Source organism: Leuresthes tenuis, unplaced genomic scaffold (assembly GCF_036924035.1).
Source record: "Leuresthes tenuis unplaced genomic scaffold, fLeuTen1.0.hap1 SCAF_3, whole genome shotgun sequence".
Lineage (NCBI taxonomy): Eukaryota > Metazoa > Chordata > Actinopteri > Atheriniformes > Atherinopsidae > Leuresthes > Leuresthes tenuis.
Window position 1 is genome coordinate 29,957,646 of NW_027325357.1, and position 15,863 is coordinate 29,973,508.

Below are 15,863 nucleotides of genomic sequence, written 5' to 3' on the forward strand. Positions count from 1 at the left end.
GTTTAGTTTTTGCACATCTACTTGATATATTTACAAATAATATCAGATTTGGTCTCATGCTAGATGTTCATTTCATTCGTTTCTTGTCCTTGTCTCCATCAGACAGAGTGGAGTGTTAGAGCCATAGCCAGAGTGTGAGCATACATGCTAATGAGTGGTGTTATTCATTTTCCAGTGAGCCATATTGGCATTTACGCACAATTTCCCCAGCTCATATCTCTTCCCATCAGCTCTACTATACACTTGACTCCTGGTGTACATAGTAGACAAGAAACTTTTGCATCAAAGAGGGAAATCTTTACCTGTCTTTGACCAGAGAAGCTTCCACTCTGTAATATATCATCTGATTACACTTTGTCTATAAGTCATTGAGGACACTGTGGTCGTTTGAAGGTTCAGAACAAAGTTCTTTATTCCTGGAGTATTTTAGATAAACATTCAATGCCTTCTTAAGAGAATGAGCCAGTAAAGCAACAAACCTTCACCATATATCGTCATGCACATCGGAATTAAAGCGATGAATTTGTAGGAAAAAATTAAAACATTCAGTGATATTATATGAGAAATCCCTCAGAACTTGGAAGTATGCTAACTCTATTGTTAACGTAGGGTTGTAGATAAGCATCCTATGGAATAGAAAGCCTTTTTCAACTCGCCCAATCTAATGCTGACTTCAGATATTTTCACAATGTCTCTTGATTATTTGACAATTACAGGAAAAAAAATGTTTAAAGCCAGGTATACTTCACAAGATTTTGAGTCAAATTTTCATTCTGCAGAGAGGGTTTGGCAGTCACAGATCAATGGCTCAGATCTTAGGCAAATCAAAGTTTAAAAGGTGGTCACCAATCCCTAACGTGTGGTTTGTGAGGCTCACAGACATCTCCCAGAGACTTAGTAGAGTCAGCGGGGAGTAGGCGATTGAGGGGTCCTCAGGAGCAAAGGCCAATTAGAGATGGGGTGAGGGGACATGAGAGTGGAAACCTGGAGGAGGAAAACAACAATGCCTGACAGAGAGCACAATGAAGTAATTATTATATAATTTAGTTGAACTTTGGCAAGTACAACCATGACTCTTTCATGTTTCCGGCATGTAATAACTGGATAGATGGATCTGTTTGTCAACAGTTTCTTTCTGGGCAGGAGTTTATCTATCGGCTCTATGCTGCTCGGCTACAGTGTGCCTTATGAGGTTTTGCAATATAGTAGTTACAATCTCATTACAGGCCCCATGATATAACCTCCCTGTGACATGTGAAATTGTCAAAGCTGGAAAAACTCACTACACTTGCACTGTACATTAAGGTATCTAGGGTAAATTAAAGAGTCCCAGTCGATTATTTATTACACTGTTAGCTGCAAGTTCATAAAAAGAGTTAAAGGAAGTTATTTTCTGCTTGACAACGAGCCAGGGCAGCCCTCTCTCCGCGTGTGGTGGCTGTGCTAACCATATCATAACTTGATCTCTTTACTAAACACAGTCACGATTCTGATATTTATCTTCTCATATCTCTGTCTTAGAGAAAAATCTTATAATTGTGCTCCCACAACTGTTTCTTCAAACATTTGTTTGACTTCCACTTTGAGGTCCCTGACATAGTGAGGCTTGGCAGGTTCCTTTAATTCATTCCAGGATATTGTGACAGCTCTCTGATGGACACATCGACAGTTATTTGAAACTCTTCAACCTTTTAATATTACCCTGCAGGTGAGATGACAGGAGAGCAGAGGGATTTGCAAAGTAAATTTTAAACAACAAAAGGGCACAAAAAATAGATTAACAGTTGCTCTGGTTTTCAATAAACCAGTATATTTATGAAGATTCTCAGTCATCCAGGTCATGGTAATCATTATAGCTTGAATTAAGGCAACTGGATCTTGAACATGTTTCACCTCTCATCTGAAAGGCTTCTTCAGTTCTAAACTAGATGGTGTGGAGGGTCAGCTTAGAGGGTAGCAGAGAGGGTAGTAAAAGTCACGTGTCTCTGAACCTCCTGACCAATATGAGTGTTGTTTGAGTCATTATCACTACGAATTGTCTACCTGTCTGAAAGGGCGAGTTTTTGTCACAGGATCCAAGGTGTGACTGGTTGTGAAGCAGCTTGGGGAGGAGAGACTATGCTGCATTGTAGGTACTGGGAAGGTGATACCTGAGACAACCTCCTCTGTTCAAAGATGTTTTTTCCATGTAGATGGCTTCCTTGACTCCTCTCTCAAACCGTCTTCTCTGTCCAGCCAGTTTGTGTTCTAGTGGATGATGTGAGTTTAAAAGCAGGTAGTGGTCTGTATGTGTGAGTTTTTCTGTAAACCTTTTTCTGTTAAGACTTCCATCCTCTTCACTGTGCACAGCACAGTTATAAAAAAAAAAGGCAGCTTCTGGTCTTTTGCATTCTCCCTCGTAAACTTGATGTTGCTGTCCACTAAGTTGATGTGGTCGGTGAAAGCCTCCTCTTCTTGAGTTTGGATCTTGACCCAGGTGTCGTGCACATATCTGAACCAAATATAAAAACAAGTAGACAATTCATAGGTGATAATGACTCAAACAACATGCATATTGGTCAGGGGGGTTCAGTGACATGTGACTTTAACGACCCTCTCTGCTTATAAGCTGATACTCTCCGGCATCTAGTTTAGAACTAAAGAAGCCATTTTGATGACAGGTGAAACATCTTCAAGATCTAAGAAGAAGTCCAGTTGTCTTTATTCAAGCTCTTACGAATAAACCACCAGTTTAAAATGTCTGTAAATCATGTTTGATTATTGTTGGTGCATTGTGTTGTTTCAATTTAAAGTAACTTTTATTTCATAAACAAAAATGTTGCATCACTCATGCATGGTCATACCGATACTTTCTACATGTCAGTACAGACTGCTGAGCTGAAATACTGTGTCTTCCACAGGCGGGAAAACTGGCAGTTGATCGAGGATGGGCCATAAATGTCGGTAAGTGAGTTTCCAGTCGAGTCTTTATAAATTCAACATGGGAAAGCTCACCACTTTTGTCAGTATCCAACCTTCTCTCCTGCGAAATGCATTTGATTGTCATTCTATAATATTTATTTAGCATTCTTCTGTATTCCTCAATATTTCTTTGGGCTCTAGCAAATAGCAGCACACAGGTTCTTTGAGGCAAGCTGTTTAAAAGCACTCCTCCACTCTGCTCTCTATCTGTGTGCAAGTCTTTGCCTGACAAGGCACCACTGGCCTACACACGCTCCCACTTACTGGGCACAATAGGAATGCTCACAAGAAGTGTGGATGTTTTTTTATTTGTGCTTAAAAACATAACCATTTTGGAATAACAGCTTTGCTCTGTGTTTTCCTTTAAACTCGCAGCTCGCTGGAACACCACTGCTGCACCACCTCTCTTTTGCTTATGGAACTGAGGTGGAGGGCCCAAGTTTGAATATTAAGTAATGTTTTATCACCTCTTTCCTTTTCCCAAAGCTAACCCAGCCAGTGGAATATACAAATGGAAGAAATGATTGATTTTAATGTATTATTTTGTGTTTTCTATCTTGTGTCATAATCGCATCTGGCCACATCACATCTTGTATACACAAATATAATTTTTACATTTTTAAAACTTCCATTTAAATTTTTAAATGGACAAAAATCCCAAATCTGTAATTTGGTATTGGACGCAAGTCCAAATAAGTGATTTTAGGTGTTTTCACTGATCACCTTCAGTATATCATAGAAAATATAAACAATAGTAAAAATTTGATGCGCGCAACACCCTCAAAAAATTTGGGGGTGGGGGGCAAAGGAAGACAGAATCGTTACAGGTCTTGGTTGTCTGGCTCCAACTCATGTCACCTCTTCCTCCTGTGCATCTTCTTTATGTCTGCCTCCAGATTTCTTAGACCCCCACTGTTGTGCAGATTGCCATATTCGGTAGTGCCAGCTTAATCAACTGGTCACTGGTGTACACAAAGCAAATGTGTAGTGACAAGTGGTGATAACATTGTGGAAAGTGGCAGGTACGGAGAGTGCGCTGCTCCAAAAAGTCACCAGCTATAATCCATAAAAGTTTGACCAAAGAGAAGGTTACAAAACTTTTTTAAATCTTCAAATTAGAAAGCGAACAAGGGCAACTGCAACAGTATTACAACAGTATTAAAAACACAGTTTACTTTTTTCCTTTTATACACCAGAGGAATGATGACAAATAGTTTGAGAAAAAACAGGGAGTTGATAATTGTACTCCTGGATGCTGGATGTTGTATATTGCTCAGTTGCTAATGACTTGATGTATTTACTGAACATAAAAAGTTAATTTAATGAACCGACAAAAACATAAAACTGAGTTGTGAAACACAGCGGGTGCTTTTTTTCAATGGCCCTGAGAAAAACCAGTGTGGGCGCACAAAGGAAAACTTTAAGTTATTGTTCGATCAGAAATTGTCCAACCTAATCAGCAAATCACTTCACGTGAAATTCTTTGAGCTTTTCAACTTGTAACAGAACATTTTTAAAATGTCATAAATGTTCATTGAAGCACAAGCTTATAGCATGTGTAGGAAAAAAACAAACGGTAATCAAAAAATATATATATATATTTTTTAATATACTGACAGATTATCTAAGTTGGGCTTGAGCTTCTCCAAATTCCTCTTCTTTCTTTTCAGTCCCAAGAAGTTGTTCAATCTCGTCCACATTGGGGGCTTCTTTGTTTTAGTCAGAAGATTTTCCTCTGGGGCACCGACCTCTCTCAGAAGCTCAGGGATAGGGTCCATTGCCTGCTGTGAACCCTGTGTGCTCAGCTCCAACAGCTCAGCAGTTCCTTGCCCAGGGCTCTGAGTTTCACTGTCCTCAGTGGTGCTGACTGTCGTCTCTGAGACGTTGTTTTGCTGGTCCTGCAGGTGGTCCTTGGCAGCTCTTAGCTCTCTGATGAGGTGCAGATCTGCTAATGCCCTCTCCGCGTGAAATCTGTCCTGCTGCTTCATATGTCTCTGAATTTGCTCTAGTTGTTTTTGAATAGCTGAGTTCTTTTCTTTTTCTGTCTCGTATGCAGCGTTCAAAACTTGCATTTCTTTTTCAGTCTTCACATTGCTAACGATGTCCCGGATTTCTTGTAACCTTTGTTTCTCTGTTTGTGCTCTAATCTTCAGAGGCTCCATGAGCTGACGTATAGTTTCATACAGTTCTTTCTGTATGTTGTTCAGTTGTGTACAGAGCATCTTTTCAAGTCTTTGTTGAAGTGCAGCACTTTCTCTCCTGGAACTCTGCAGAGCTTTGTTCATCTCTTCCATGTGCAAGTGAAGCTGCTCTGTCTCTGTGTTCTGGTTCTCCAGCGTTGCAGGAAGCTCACTGGCCTTTTCCTCTTTGGTGTTGATGTGAGTCTTGGCACTCTGGAGTTGAACCTTCAAGTCCTCTACCTGTGAAGTTAGGGCCCTTTTCTCAACATCATAAACCTGCAGCAGCTTGGCTAATTTGTAAGAGGCCATGTGTCCCTGACTGCCAGGATCAGGTTTCATCTCCTCCATGTTTGCAGGTGGCTTCAGTTTTGCTGTCTCACTCTGATGAGCAGGTGCTTTATCTGGCAAGCTTTGTGAGATGTTCGTTTACATATGATTTGTTTCCATAGAAACTGCAGAGAATGGAACTGTTTGTACAATCTCTGCATTTCTGTGTGCATTTTAAATGATGCATTAAGTGCGGCACAAAACATAGAGCGGAAAAAGTGTTGATGTGAAAGAAAAAAACAGTTGATTGGGCAAAGGTAGATATAATTAGAAACAAGTCATTTAAAAAAAAATGTAAAAAAAATTAAAAAATTATGACAAAGGAACATAGTGGCATTCTTTGCAAAACAGTTGGTTTTGTTGCCATGACGTCAGTGAACATTTTTTTACACTGTTTTCTTTTTCTAGCGAGCAGCAGAGTACATGTCTAAAAATCCAGACCAAGTTAGTAAAACATCTTAATACTGGCACACCAGCAGTGGCTCTAAATACTGAAGCAATGAGATAGAAATTATTATTAGGGTAGGCCATGTAAACAGTGAAGCCTCTATGTAAAAGGAAGTATAGTTCAATTGTGCCACATACTGCAGGTTTTATTCAGAAAAAGACCTGTTCAGATCTCTATAGCTCTATAGCTACAGACCAGTTTAATCCAATGCATTACAGTATTTGTATTCTTATGATGCCAAATTTATAAAAGGTTACCAAGCTAAGTGAACCAACAGATCTTTTCTTTGATTCGGTCTACTGTCCCGAGATCACAGTGGAAATGAAAACAGGACGATAGGGAAAACCTGTCAGGGAAAGAAAAAAGTCAAACACAAAATAGTAAAGATATTTACATTCAAAGAGAGTACAGAGTAAAGAGAAATTGTTGAGCGGTGCTTTGCATCATGAGTGGTCCACCAGCAGTATAGGCTTATAGCAGCATAACTAAAAATATGTATCAGGGTCAACTGAGTCCCTAACTATAGGCTTTAAAGAAATGTTTTATTCCTAATATTAAAGGCAGACAGGACATCTGCCATCTGAACCCATACTGGGATCTGGTTCCACAAAGAGGGGCCTGATAACTGAAGGCTGTGCCTCTCGTTCTGCTTTCAGAAACTAGCAATGATGTTGAGGTTTTTTTTTTTGTTTTTTTTTTCCAGTGCATTGTATGAAAATTTTAACTGGATCTGAATTTAAACTGGTCACACCAATTAGTTGCCTTTTAAACAGGACATTAGCATTCATTTAACATCTGATTTAGGGTTATTTATAAAGAACTGTGTGTGTGTTAAATAAAAGAAGAAAATGTCTCCGTCATCTCACAATAAAAGCATTTCAGTGCAACATGCATCCTGCAGAGACATAGTAACTAAATACACTTGGCCAAGAGATCACATGACCCTTTGTGAAACTGTATCTGGTCATTTCTTTTTTGTTTTTTTGTGCCAGTGGTCTTTGTTTCATTTTGTGACAGCTGCCACAGAATAGGTGCTTTTCTGTTTTTCTCTATTAGACGGATGGTTGAGTAGACATTAGCTTACTATTTCTTGTCATGCTGGCTGTGTTCCTTGAAGTTGCCAACAAGGTGTAAATGGCTAACACAGTCTCTCATAGAAGTTATCTTACCAAGATATTACGTTTTTGCAAGGCAGGGCTTCAGACTATCTCTTTCCACCAGCAGTATTGGTGAGGAACTGCAGAATTTACAAAAATTTGTAGGCTAAATTGTCAGTTCATCCTCAAAGCATTTATTTGTAATGATTTTAAGATGGAATAAATATTATTGTGATGAATTGCATGTCAGCCACTGAACTAATTGGTCAACAAACCAACAAACAAAGTCGACAAATTTTTGCTAACATTACTGTTTGAACCAGTGTGTTTGTACTTGCTTGGCCAACTCTTGGTAGGAAATAGACTTTTTACGCATCTATTATTAAGTAACTTGATATTTTATTAAAATATTCAGATTTTCCTAAATTCGTTAATTGACGTTTATTTCTAAAGGTTTAAGACTTTTGCTTTAAGACTTTTGCTTTAAGAACTGTAAATAACTCTGACTGACAGGGTTTTTGTTCTTATTAACGAAGTCCCACCTTAAACAGAAAGAACCACACAAGAGATCAATATCAAGTTCAGCTTTTGCAAAAGGGGAGAGCCGTCGCTGCTTCAGCCACAGGTGTATGTGTCTAAGCAACCTCCATCAATCTCCGACTCCCTCCTTGCAGCAGCCTGGTTTTATTCAAGGATAAGAAAAGGGGAAGAGCTTTACAAAACAAAAGGTTGCATAGAAATTTCAGAGCGTGTGACTCTGTCTAATGTTTAGATATGCAGACACATCTGCAACTTCAGAGTGTGATACCTTGACGATAACCATTCTAAGAGATACATCTACAAACTAGTTTGAATCAGGCATTGTGCGTTGTAGTTTGAACTCAGTTAAACTCAGTTGACCTCTGGAAGGCTCTGTCCTGAAGCATCTCCCTTTGTTCATACTCACACACACATTTCATCATCACATGATTAGAACTAATGCAGTATAAGATCCATATATCACACATATGATTTTTATGGCATAGCATATGAGTGCAATTAAAGCACAGGAATATAATTGTGAAACAGGGTATATCATGAGATAACAACTAAAAACTCTAACACTGACCACCACGGTTGTGTATCTATATCTACTAAAATGTATATAATCTTTGCTGTGGGCCTGGGGAGGGGTTGCTGTAGTGTTGGTGTTGCAATTCCTTTACGACTGTCAGTATCTTGGCTGATTGAGTCATTTATTTTTGTGCCAAGCAGGGAAGAGAAAAGGCAGCATCAGACCTTTACTTTGTACTTACTCAGCTACCTCACACCTTCTCTTGATGAATTAGGGAAAAGGACTACCCTGCCTCCATAAATATGATTTTGATAACGATAACAAGACTATTCAAATGCTTTTTACATCCACATATTGCCTGTCTTAACACTGTGAGGACAGGGATGTTTTATAAAAGGCTGTTTTCGGAAACCTACTATCGCATTGGTCTTTATTCATTTTCTGCTCAGAGCTGTAGTTTAAATGTACATGAGCATGGCCTTTACCTGAATGAATGGTTGTCATCCTAATTCTAGTTCTCTGCTCCTCGTTGGGCATTTTAGTATTGATTGAACAGTCCTGTTCTGGTGTCAGTAAACCCATTGCTGTGCCACGGGGCAAAAGAAAACACTTTTTGAATGTGCAATGAATTTGAGTGAAATGAACAGCCTATTTCAAATGATCAATTAAGGCAGTTTTCAATAATAGACTTCTCCATTGTGCCCCTGTTTTCCAGGAGGAGGCTTCCATCACTGCTCCAGCGACAGGGGAGGGGGCTTTTGTGCGTATGCTGACATCACTCTAGCCATCAAGGTAAGACTCCTACAAACACTGGATATCTTCCCATGGAAAGAGAAGCCTGATTGATGGACCCACCCAGTTGTGATATGTTATTTCATTCAAGGGAGACTTTTTAAGTAAAATAAGTAAATACACAATCTGTGTATCTTGAAAGCACGCATCCAAGTGTTAGCATTTCACCCCCTCACTGTATCACCTCCCCAATGCATTTTCACATATATTTTGATGTGTGTTTCCTAACTGGGTTATCTATTAACTTCATGGATCCAGTGATTATGATGCAAAAATTCAGAATTTGTCATGCAGATCAAAACTGATGTCCTTACTTAATAGTTAGATGCTACAATCCATAATTGATTGGAAACTTGATTATATACAGTGGAGTACGATTGAATCTTTAAATTAATTTGTTACTTCTTATACTTAACCTCAAAGTCACAGTCCATTAGCAGAACCAATAAGGACCAATTAACATGCACTACAAGTCATTATTCCCTAAGATGATTCTGTTATTGGTAAAGCTGGGTACTACAGCAGATCAACATATTCACATTTTATTTGTACATAATGTGTTATATTCTCTATCAATCTATCACATTTTAGCATCTCTCTTCTAATGTGAGTTTGTTGCACACAGAATCCCAAGATGAATGGCTGAATTATTGACACACAGCTGTTACCTATCCTTGCTAGGTGTTGTGAAATTTTCAGCGTTTCAACTTGAATACTGTTACCAACTCCGAAATAAAAGTTTTTGTTTGGAATCCCTCGGTCAGAATTTCAACTCTGAATATATCTCAAGAGGGAAAACAAATCTTTTCTCCTTCATCCCTTAGTTTCTTTTTGAGAGAGTGGAAGGCATCTCCAGAGCTACCATCATTGATTTGGATGCTCATCAGGTGAGCTAATACATTACATTACGATGACAAGTTGTCCCTGCCTTTTCTGTAACAGGTGAGGGCATACAGGCTTTGATTGATATTGAAATATCAGCCGTATCTTCAGTAATCTCAGTTATGTGAGGACGGATTTGTTGGCATTGTTATGTTTGCACATATCAGATAAGTTGGCAAAGAAGCAGTTTTAAGTTGTATCTCTGGGGACTTTCTTATAAGCAACGTGTCACAAAGACACATCGTTTGTTCCATTTTATTTAGGTGCATCTACAAAAAAACCAAAAAAATATTTTTACACAAACAAGATGATTCCTGACGCCAAAATTAACAGTAGAACAAATTTTAGTTAGAGAGGCTTCTGGTGTTTTTAGTTAGGTTAAGCATTTTGTATTCCAATGTGAAAGAGCTGTAAAAAAAATCCTATACTTTGCAAGTAATTTCAGGCCTCCGGGGTTCCTTCATGTTTTTTGTACTTTTTTGCAAGTTTTGTGAAATGGGTCTTAAATTGTATTCATTATGGTCTTAAAATGCCTAAAATTTGACTTGTTGAAACCATGGGTGTGTATTCCAAATGGATGTGGCTGTCTTGAAATTGCCTAGATAGAGTGGTAGTTGGGTTTCATCCTCTCTTACCTGAACCATGCCTCTGAGTGTTGAACACTTTGTTCTTCTGCTGGACAATGGATGTAGATTTTAGCTCTGGTATACAACAGGACTGGAGGGTAATAGTGTTCTGGTACTCTCAGCTTTATTTCTTCTCTTTAGCAGTTACTTGGTGAACTCATTTCTTGTGACCCTGATAGCGTTGTAATGGTGCGTTTGCATGCATCATACAAGGTCTACATTTCTTTAAACAAAACAAAACAAAAACAAAACTTCCACAAAAAATTCCACACTGTTAACAAAATTGCCGGTCATGACTTATGCTAGTGTGACCATACTTTCATTACCGAATTGAATTATTACTATTATTATTATGCTTGTTGTAGTAGTGGTTTTCCACCGATTTTTTTTTTTTTTCTTTTTTTTTTTTCTTTTTTTTTTCCTTCTAGGTATTGTTTTCCGCCCCCCCGATGAGCTAACTGCCCACCCACACATGCCTTTCTGGTCACACCTCTGGTTGAAACCTGCAGAGACCCTGTCCTGGCAGTATCTACAGAAATGGGTCAAGACTTTTAAACAGTTTTGTGGAGTTATACCCAAGGTATTTTAAGGCCATGAGAGGTTTATGGCAAAAACTTTAAATTGTATGATTTTGAGTAACACAGATGAGTTTTTAAGGGATTAGGGACCGTTGCAATGGGACATTTACCTATGCGTCATGTAGATTAATCACATTTTAAAAGTCTAGTTTATTAAACAGGGTGGTGAGTTTTAACAGTTACTTGTGTCAGTCCAGATCCACAATGCAGTTGGCAATGGTGTTGGCTTATTTCTGTGCTCGCTGTTGGCCAAGCCTGAAAACAAATTAAATGAAGCGTTACAATAATGATTTCCATTGGATGTTTAGTGTTAAGTCAATATGATCCATTGTTTTATGAGAATAACACCAAGATTAATGACATAGCTTTTTCTTTTCTTACAGTGACTTTCTAATGACAGTACCAACATGGTATAGTGTGTTTTTTCTCTTCATTAAATGTGTTGTTTGTCTTACAGCAGATCATCATTAGTGGACTGAGCTCAGCCTGGTTGTAGAAGGCAATGACTCAACATTTGTCAGTGTCTCATCATCTTATTTTCGTCTCAAATTGTTTATACAGCTTCACCACTTGTGTCTACCATCAATTAGCCCTGAGAACTGTGTTAACATTGAAGAAGTCTCAAGATTTCTAAGGTCTAAAACTTTATTCAGCTTAAGCTGTGATTTATTGGTACAGTAATGATGCATTTACTCACTAACACAAGCAGGGAATCAATAAAGATGCTGAGTGAATAATTCATGAAGATAGACAAAAGAGCAAATCTGCATGAAGGCTCTCTCCACAGATAATTGAGGACAGAGAAAATATTCAGTGGATTCTCAATTACAACCCTGAAACGTGATACCCAAAGTCCTTATACTCAGACTGTGGCTTCATCAGCCAGTCAACAGCTAATCTAAAAAATATTTTTAACCTTGTTAACACATCTGAGAAGATATTCTGAATACGTTGCAAAACGTTTCATGAGCAAAATCAGCCTTCAATTCTATGGCTGCAAATTTCCGCTTTGAATCAACACAATACCACGTAGTTTGAAAAGAGTGAGGAGAGAGAAGATTGAAGATTAAAGGATTGAACAAGCAGAACCAATCCTCACCACTTTCGAGGTGGAACTTTGCAACTAATCTGCATGTGCTGTGAGAAACTGATGAAGCTACAACATAATCCCTAAACAGTTGTGACAGTAAAGCTTTTAATACTATGTAATGTTGCTATTCCCTCTCACAACACCAAAAATACACTTATGGCAATAAGAATACCAAGTCATGCTGTGTTTTGGTTGTTATTTTGTCCCATTTGTTGTACAAACACTTCTTAAGGTGTGCAACAATGAGGGTCCTTTATTATCTCATTTTTAGATGTAAAATTTTCAGGACTGAAGGCAGGTCTGTCCTGTACCTGTATCCTCTACTTGCTTAGCCATGCCTTTGTAATGTGTGCAGAAAATGGTTTGCATTGTCTTGTTGAAAAATGCATGGCAATCACTGAAAAATACGTGGTCTTGAAGGCAGAATATGTTGCTTTAAACTCTGTTAACATTAAATCCATTAATGCTGCCATCCCACACTGATTTAAACCCCATACCGTCACAGTCTGGATGTTCCTTCCTGGAGCACACAGTGTCCATTTCTTCCAACAAAGATCTGGAATACTAATATTTCACCCCAGGTTTCTCTAAGTATAAAGAGGTGTTGCACACTAAAATGTCTCCAGATTCCTTTAATTATTTGAAATTAAGCACTGTACAGGGAAAAGTTAGCCAATCCTTTCCAATCTTTCTTTGAGAAACATGTTTGAACACATTTGTTGACAAACTGGAGATCCTCTGCATATCTTTGCTCCAGAAAGACTCAGCTTTTCATGGATACTGCTTTTGTACCAAATCATGGCCACAGTCACCTGTTGAAATCCCTTGCTGGAAATACCGTCATTGTTATTATTACATTTAGGACCCTGCTGTTGTCTTACAAACAGTGCCACTAAACTTTGGCACAATGCTTAATCATCTTCTGACAGTTGTGAGACACTTTGAGTGACTTACGGAAGGAAGGAAATTAAAGTGATGATTGTGGTGTTTTGAGTATTTTCAACATTTAGTGCCATACGATAGAAAGATCTTTTCTTTGGAAAATTAGGTGTTTTCCAAATGTACTTCTTGGGTCAATAAATGAGACACTTGCGTGGTGTCAGTCACAATAAGTTCATGTAACCGGACAGTTAGGAACATTGAAGTTGAAAAATCTATCATGTGATTCCCTTTGTCAGGTAGGTTGTTTGTTAAAGTAGCTGTCATAGAGTCAAAGCACTTTTATGTCTCAGATGACAGTTATGGTTCTGTTGTTTTATGATTGTAATTAATTTATGATAAATTATAATTAACTTTTAATTTCCCTTTGGGATAGATAATGTATTTTTTATTTAATTTGTAGGGAAATGGACACGAGCGTGACTTCCTAGATGACAAGCGAGTCTTCATCATGGATATGTATAATCGCTACATCTATCCTGGGGACGGATATGCTAAAAGTGAGTACTGACAGTGTCCCTAAAATATGTTTTTTTTTTCATTTTCTGAGATTCCGGGGTCTCCTCCCAGTACAGACTGGGCACTGGGAGGAGACCCCAGGGAAGACCCAGGACACGTTGGAGAGAGTATGTCTCTCGGCTGGCCTGGGAACGCCTCGGGGTCCCCCCGGAAGAGCTGGAGGAAGTGGCCGGGGACAGGGACATCTGGGTTTCTCTGCTCAAGCTGCTGCCCCCGCGATCCGACCCCCGGATAAGCGGCAGATGATGGATGGATGGATTCCATTAATTAAGTTAAAACACTGTCAAGAAGATTATGTATTGCCATTCAGCCTAAAAATCTCTGTTTAGAGGTTGAGGTTAGAGTGCAGGAGGCGCCTCCTCCTGTTCCATCCGCCTGATGTTACTTTGTGTCATTCCATTAATATTGTATTTTCCCAAAGCATCATTACACACTTCATTAGAATTCAGAATGAAATCTACCACACAGAAGCCCATAATCTATAACCATGGCTTTTCCACAAAAAAATGCTATGCACGGGACAATACACCCTTATGGACCGTGGGTTTTCAGTATTGCAATTAATTTTGTGCAGATACTTTATAGGCCACTGTGTGCCTGTCCGGGCAGGTGAAAAGACGCGAGTTAATGTCCAATCACTGTTGTGCCTCCACCCACATACCCCCTGTCAGTCACACTGTTGTAACTGGAGGTGGGTTCAAAGTGCAGCTCACACACGGAGGCGGAAAAAAGAAAACAAGGAGGCATGGCCATCACTAGTGGAGGAGTTGAGAGCAGTGGTGGACTAGCCATCGGGAGCACCAGGACATTTCCCGGTGGCCTGGCCGCCGAACTGGTCCGCTCAGCGATTGTCGGTGGGCTGTCTAGTGGGGGCTGGTGTCTGGTCTGGACGGCTGGGCTAACAGAGTCTAACAGTGGAGTAATGTTCCATTAGTTAGACTAATTTACATTGCAGCGCACATTGAGGAAAAAATGCTATGCACGGGACAATACACCCTTATGGACCGTGGGTTTTCAGTATTGCAATTCATTTTAATCTTACAGTCGGTTGGTCAGAAAATTTTTGATCCAGGTGCAGGTGAGAGGGGGGAGGCCCAGTTTAGTAATGAGAATGTCCGGGATGATGGTGTTGAATGCCGAGCTATAATCCACAAAGAGCTCTGTTGTTGCTCCAGATGTCTCGCTTGGTAAGTGAACGGGTGGAGGTCAATTGTGGGAGGGAGACGATCCTTGATGTGCTTGGCAAACCAGCCTCTCAAAGCACTTCATGATTACGGGTACGAGGGCAACATGGCCGTAATCATTTTGGCCAGTTGTGGGTGACTTTTTTGGTACCGAGATTATTGTGGCAGATTTCACGCTGGTGGGGATGACTGCTTGGGCCATGGAGAGGTTGAAAATCCTTTAGAAGCTGGTGAGCACATGCTCTGAGCACCTTGCCTGGTACTTCATCTGGGCCAGCAGCCTTCCTTGGGTTCACTGCCAGGAGCACACGCCTCACATCGTACTCCTCTACAGTGTGTGTGCGTGCGTGCGGTGGGCTGTCATCCATTAGTTAGACGGTCATCCAGGGTTTCTGGTTTCCAAATGCATTTGTCCACAGACACAGTACCTATACAGAACTTGATGTAGTCCAGTACTGTCCTTGTTGTTTCCTGGGGCCTCATGTACAAAGACTTGCGTGGATTTCCTACTGAAACATGGTGTACGCTTAAACCAAAATGCCCTCCAACGTACAAAAATATCCAGATGTATCAATGTGTGCGCACGCATGAATCCAAGCACATTTTGTTTCTAAATCCCAATCAACGTGGAATTGAGCGCACATGTCGGAGTACCCGACTCCTCCCTGTCCACGCCTCTCCTTAAATATGCAAATAATATTTAAATGAGCCCTGCACCTGCGATTCCTCTCTCTGCATGATCAGAAAATAAAGAAAAAAGAAGAACTTAACGGAAAGCGAGATGGAGGTGCTAGTTTCTGAAGTGGAGGCCCGCAAAAATGTGCTCTTTGGCATGCTGTGCTACGATATAAGCAATAAACGTAAGAGGAGTAGGTGGGACAGCGTGAGCAAGGCCTTTCATGCTGTGGGGTCTGAGAAGCGCACACAAGCAGAGGTGAAAAAGAAGTGGTCCAATATTAAGGATGTGAAGCGAAGACTGGCTGCCCACCGCCGAAGTGTGGCCAAAACAGGCGAGGGAGGCTGTTTGAACTTGAGAGTCGGCACAACTATGGGTGACACTGCTCTCTCAAGGGTGGTGTGTGTGGGAGTGTGGGTGACTCTGATACCTATTTATTTGTGTAACTCACAACAAACGTGTTCATACAGTAACCTATAGTGCAGAAGTGCGCCGGGGAAAAGGTGAGGC

General features: G+C 39.9%; 1 protein-coding gene across 4 annotated transcripts in view; it reads left to right on the plus strand.

Moving 5' to 3' along the window:
• The window catches only part of hdac11 (histone deacetylase 11), a 35,965-nt gene that overhangs the window by 6,665 nt on the left and 13,437 nt on the right, over window positions 1–15,863 (plus strand). For 3 of the 4 annotated variants that reach the window (XM_072382937.1, XM_072382940.1, XM_072382939.1), the window contains 4 exons: window positions 2,901–2,943; window positions 8,783–8,859; window positions 9,684–9,746; window positions 13,378–13,474. In XM_072382937.1, the coding sequence (XP_072239038.1) occupies window positions 2,901–2,943; window positions 8,783–8,859; window positions 9,684–9,746; window positions 13,378–13,474 (280 nt within the window). The remainder of the gene's footprint in view (window positions 1–2,900; window positions 2,944–8,782; window positions 8,860–9,683; window positions 9,747–13,377; window positions 13,475–15,863) is intronic. The other variant, XM_072382938.1, reaches the window with a different exon arrangement.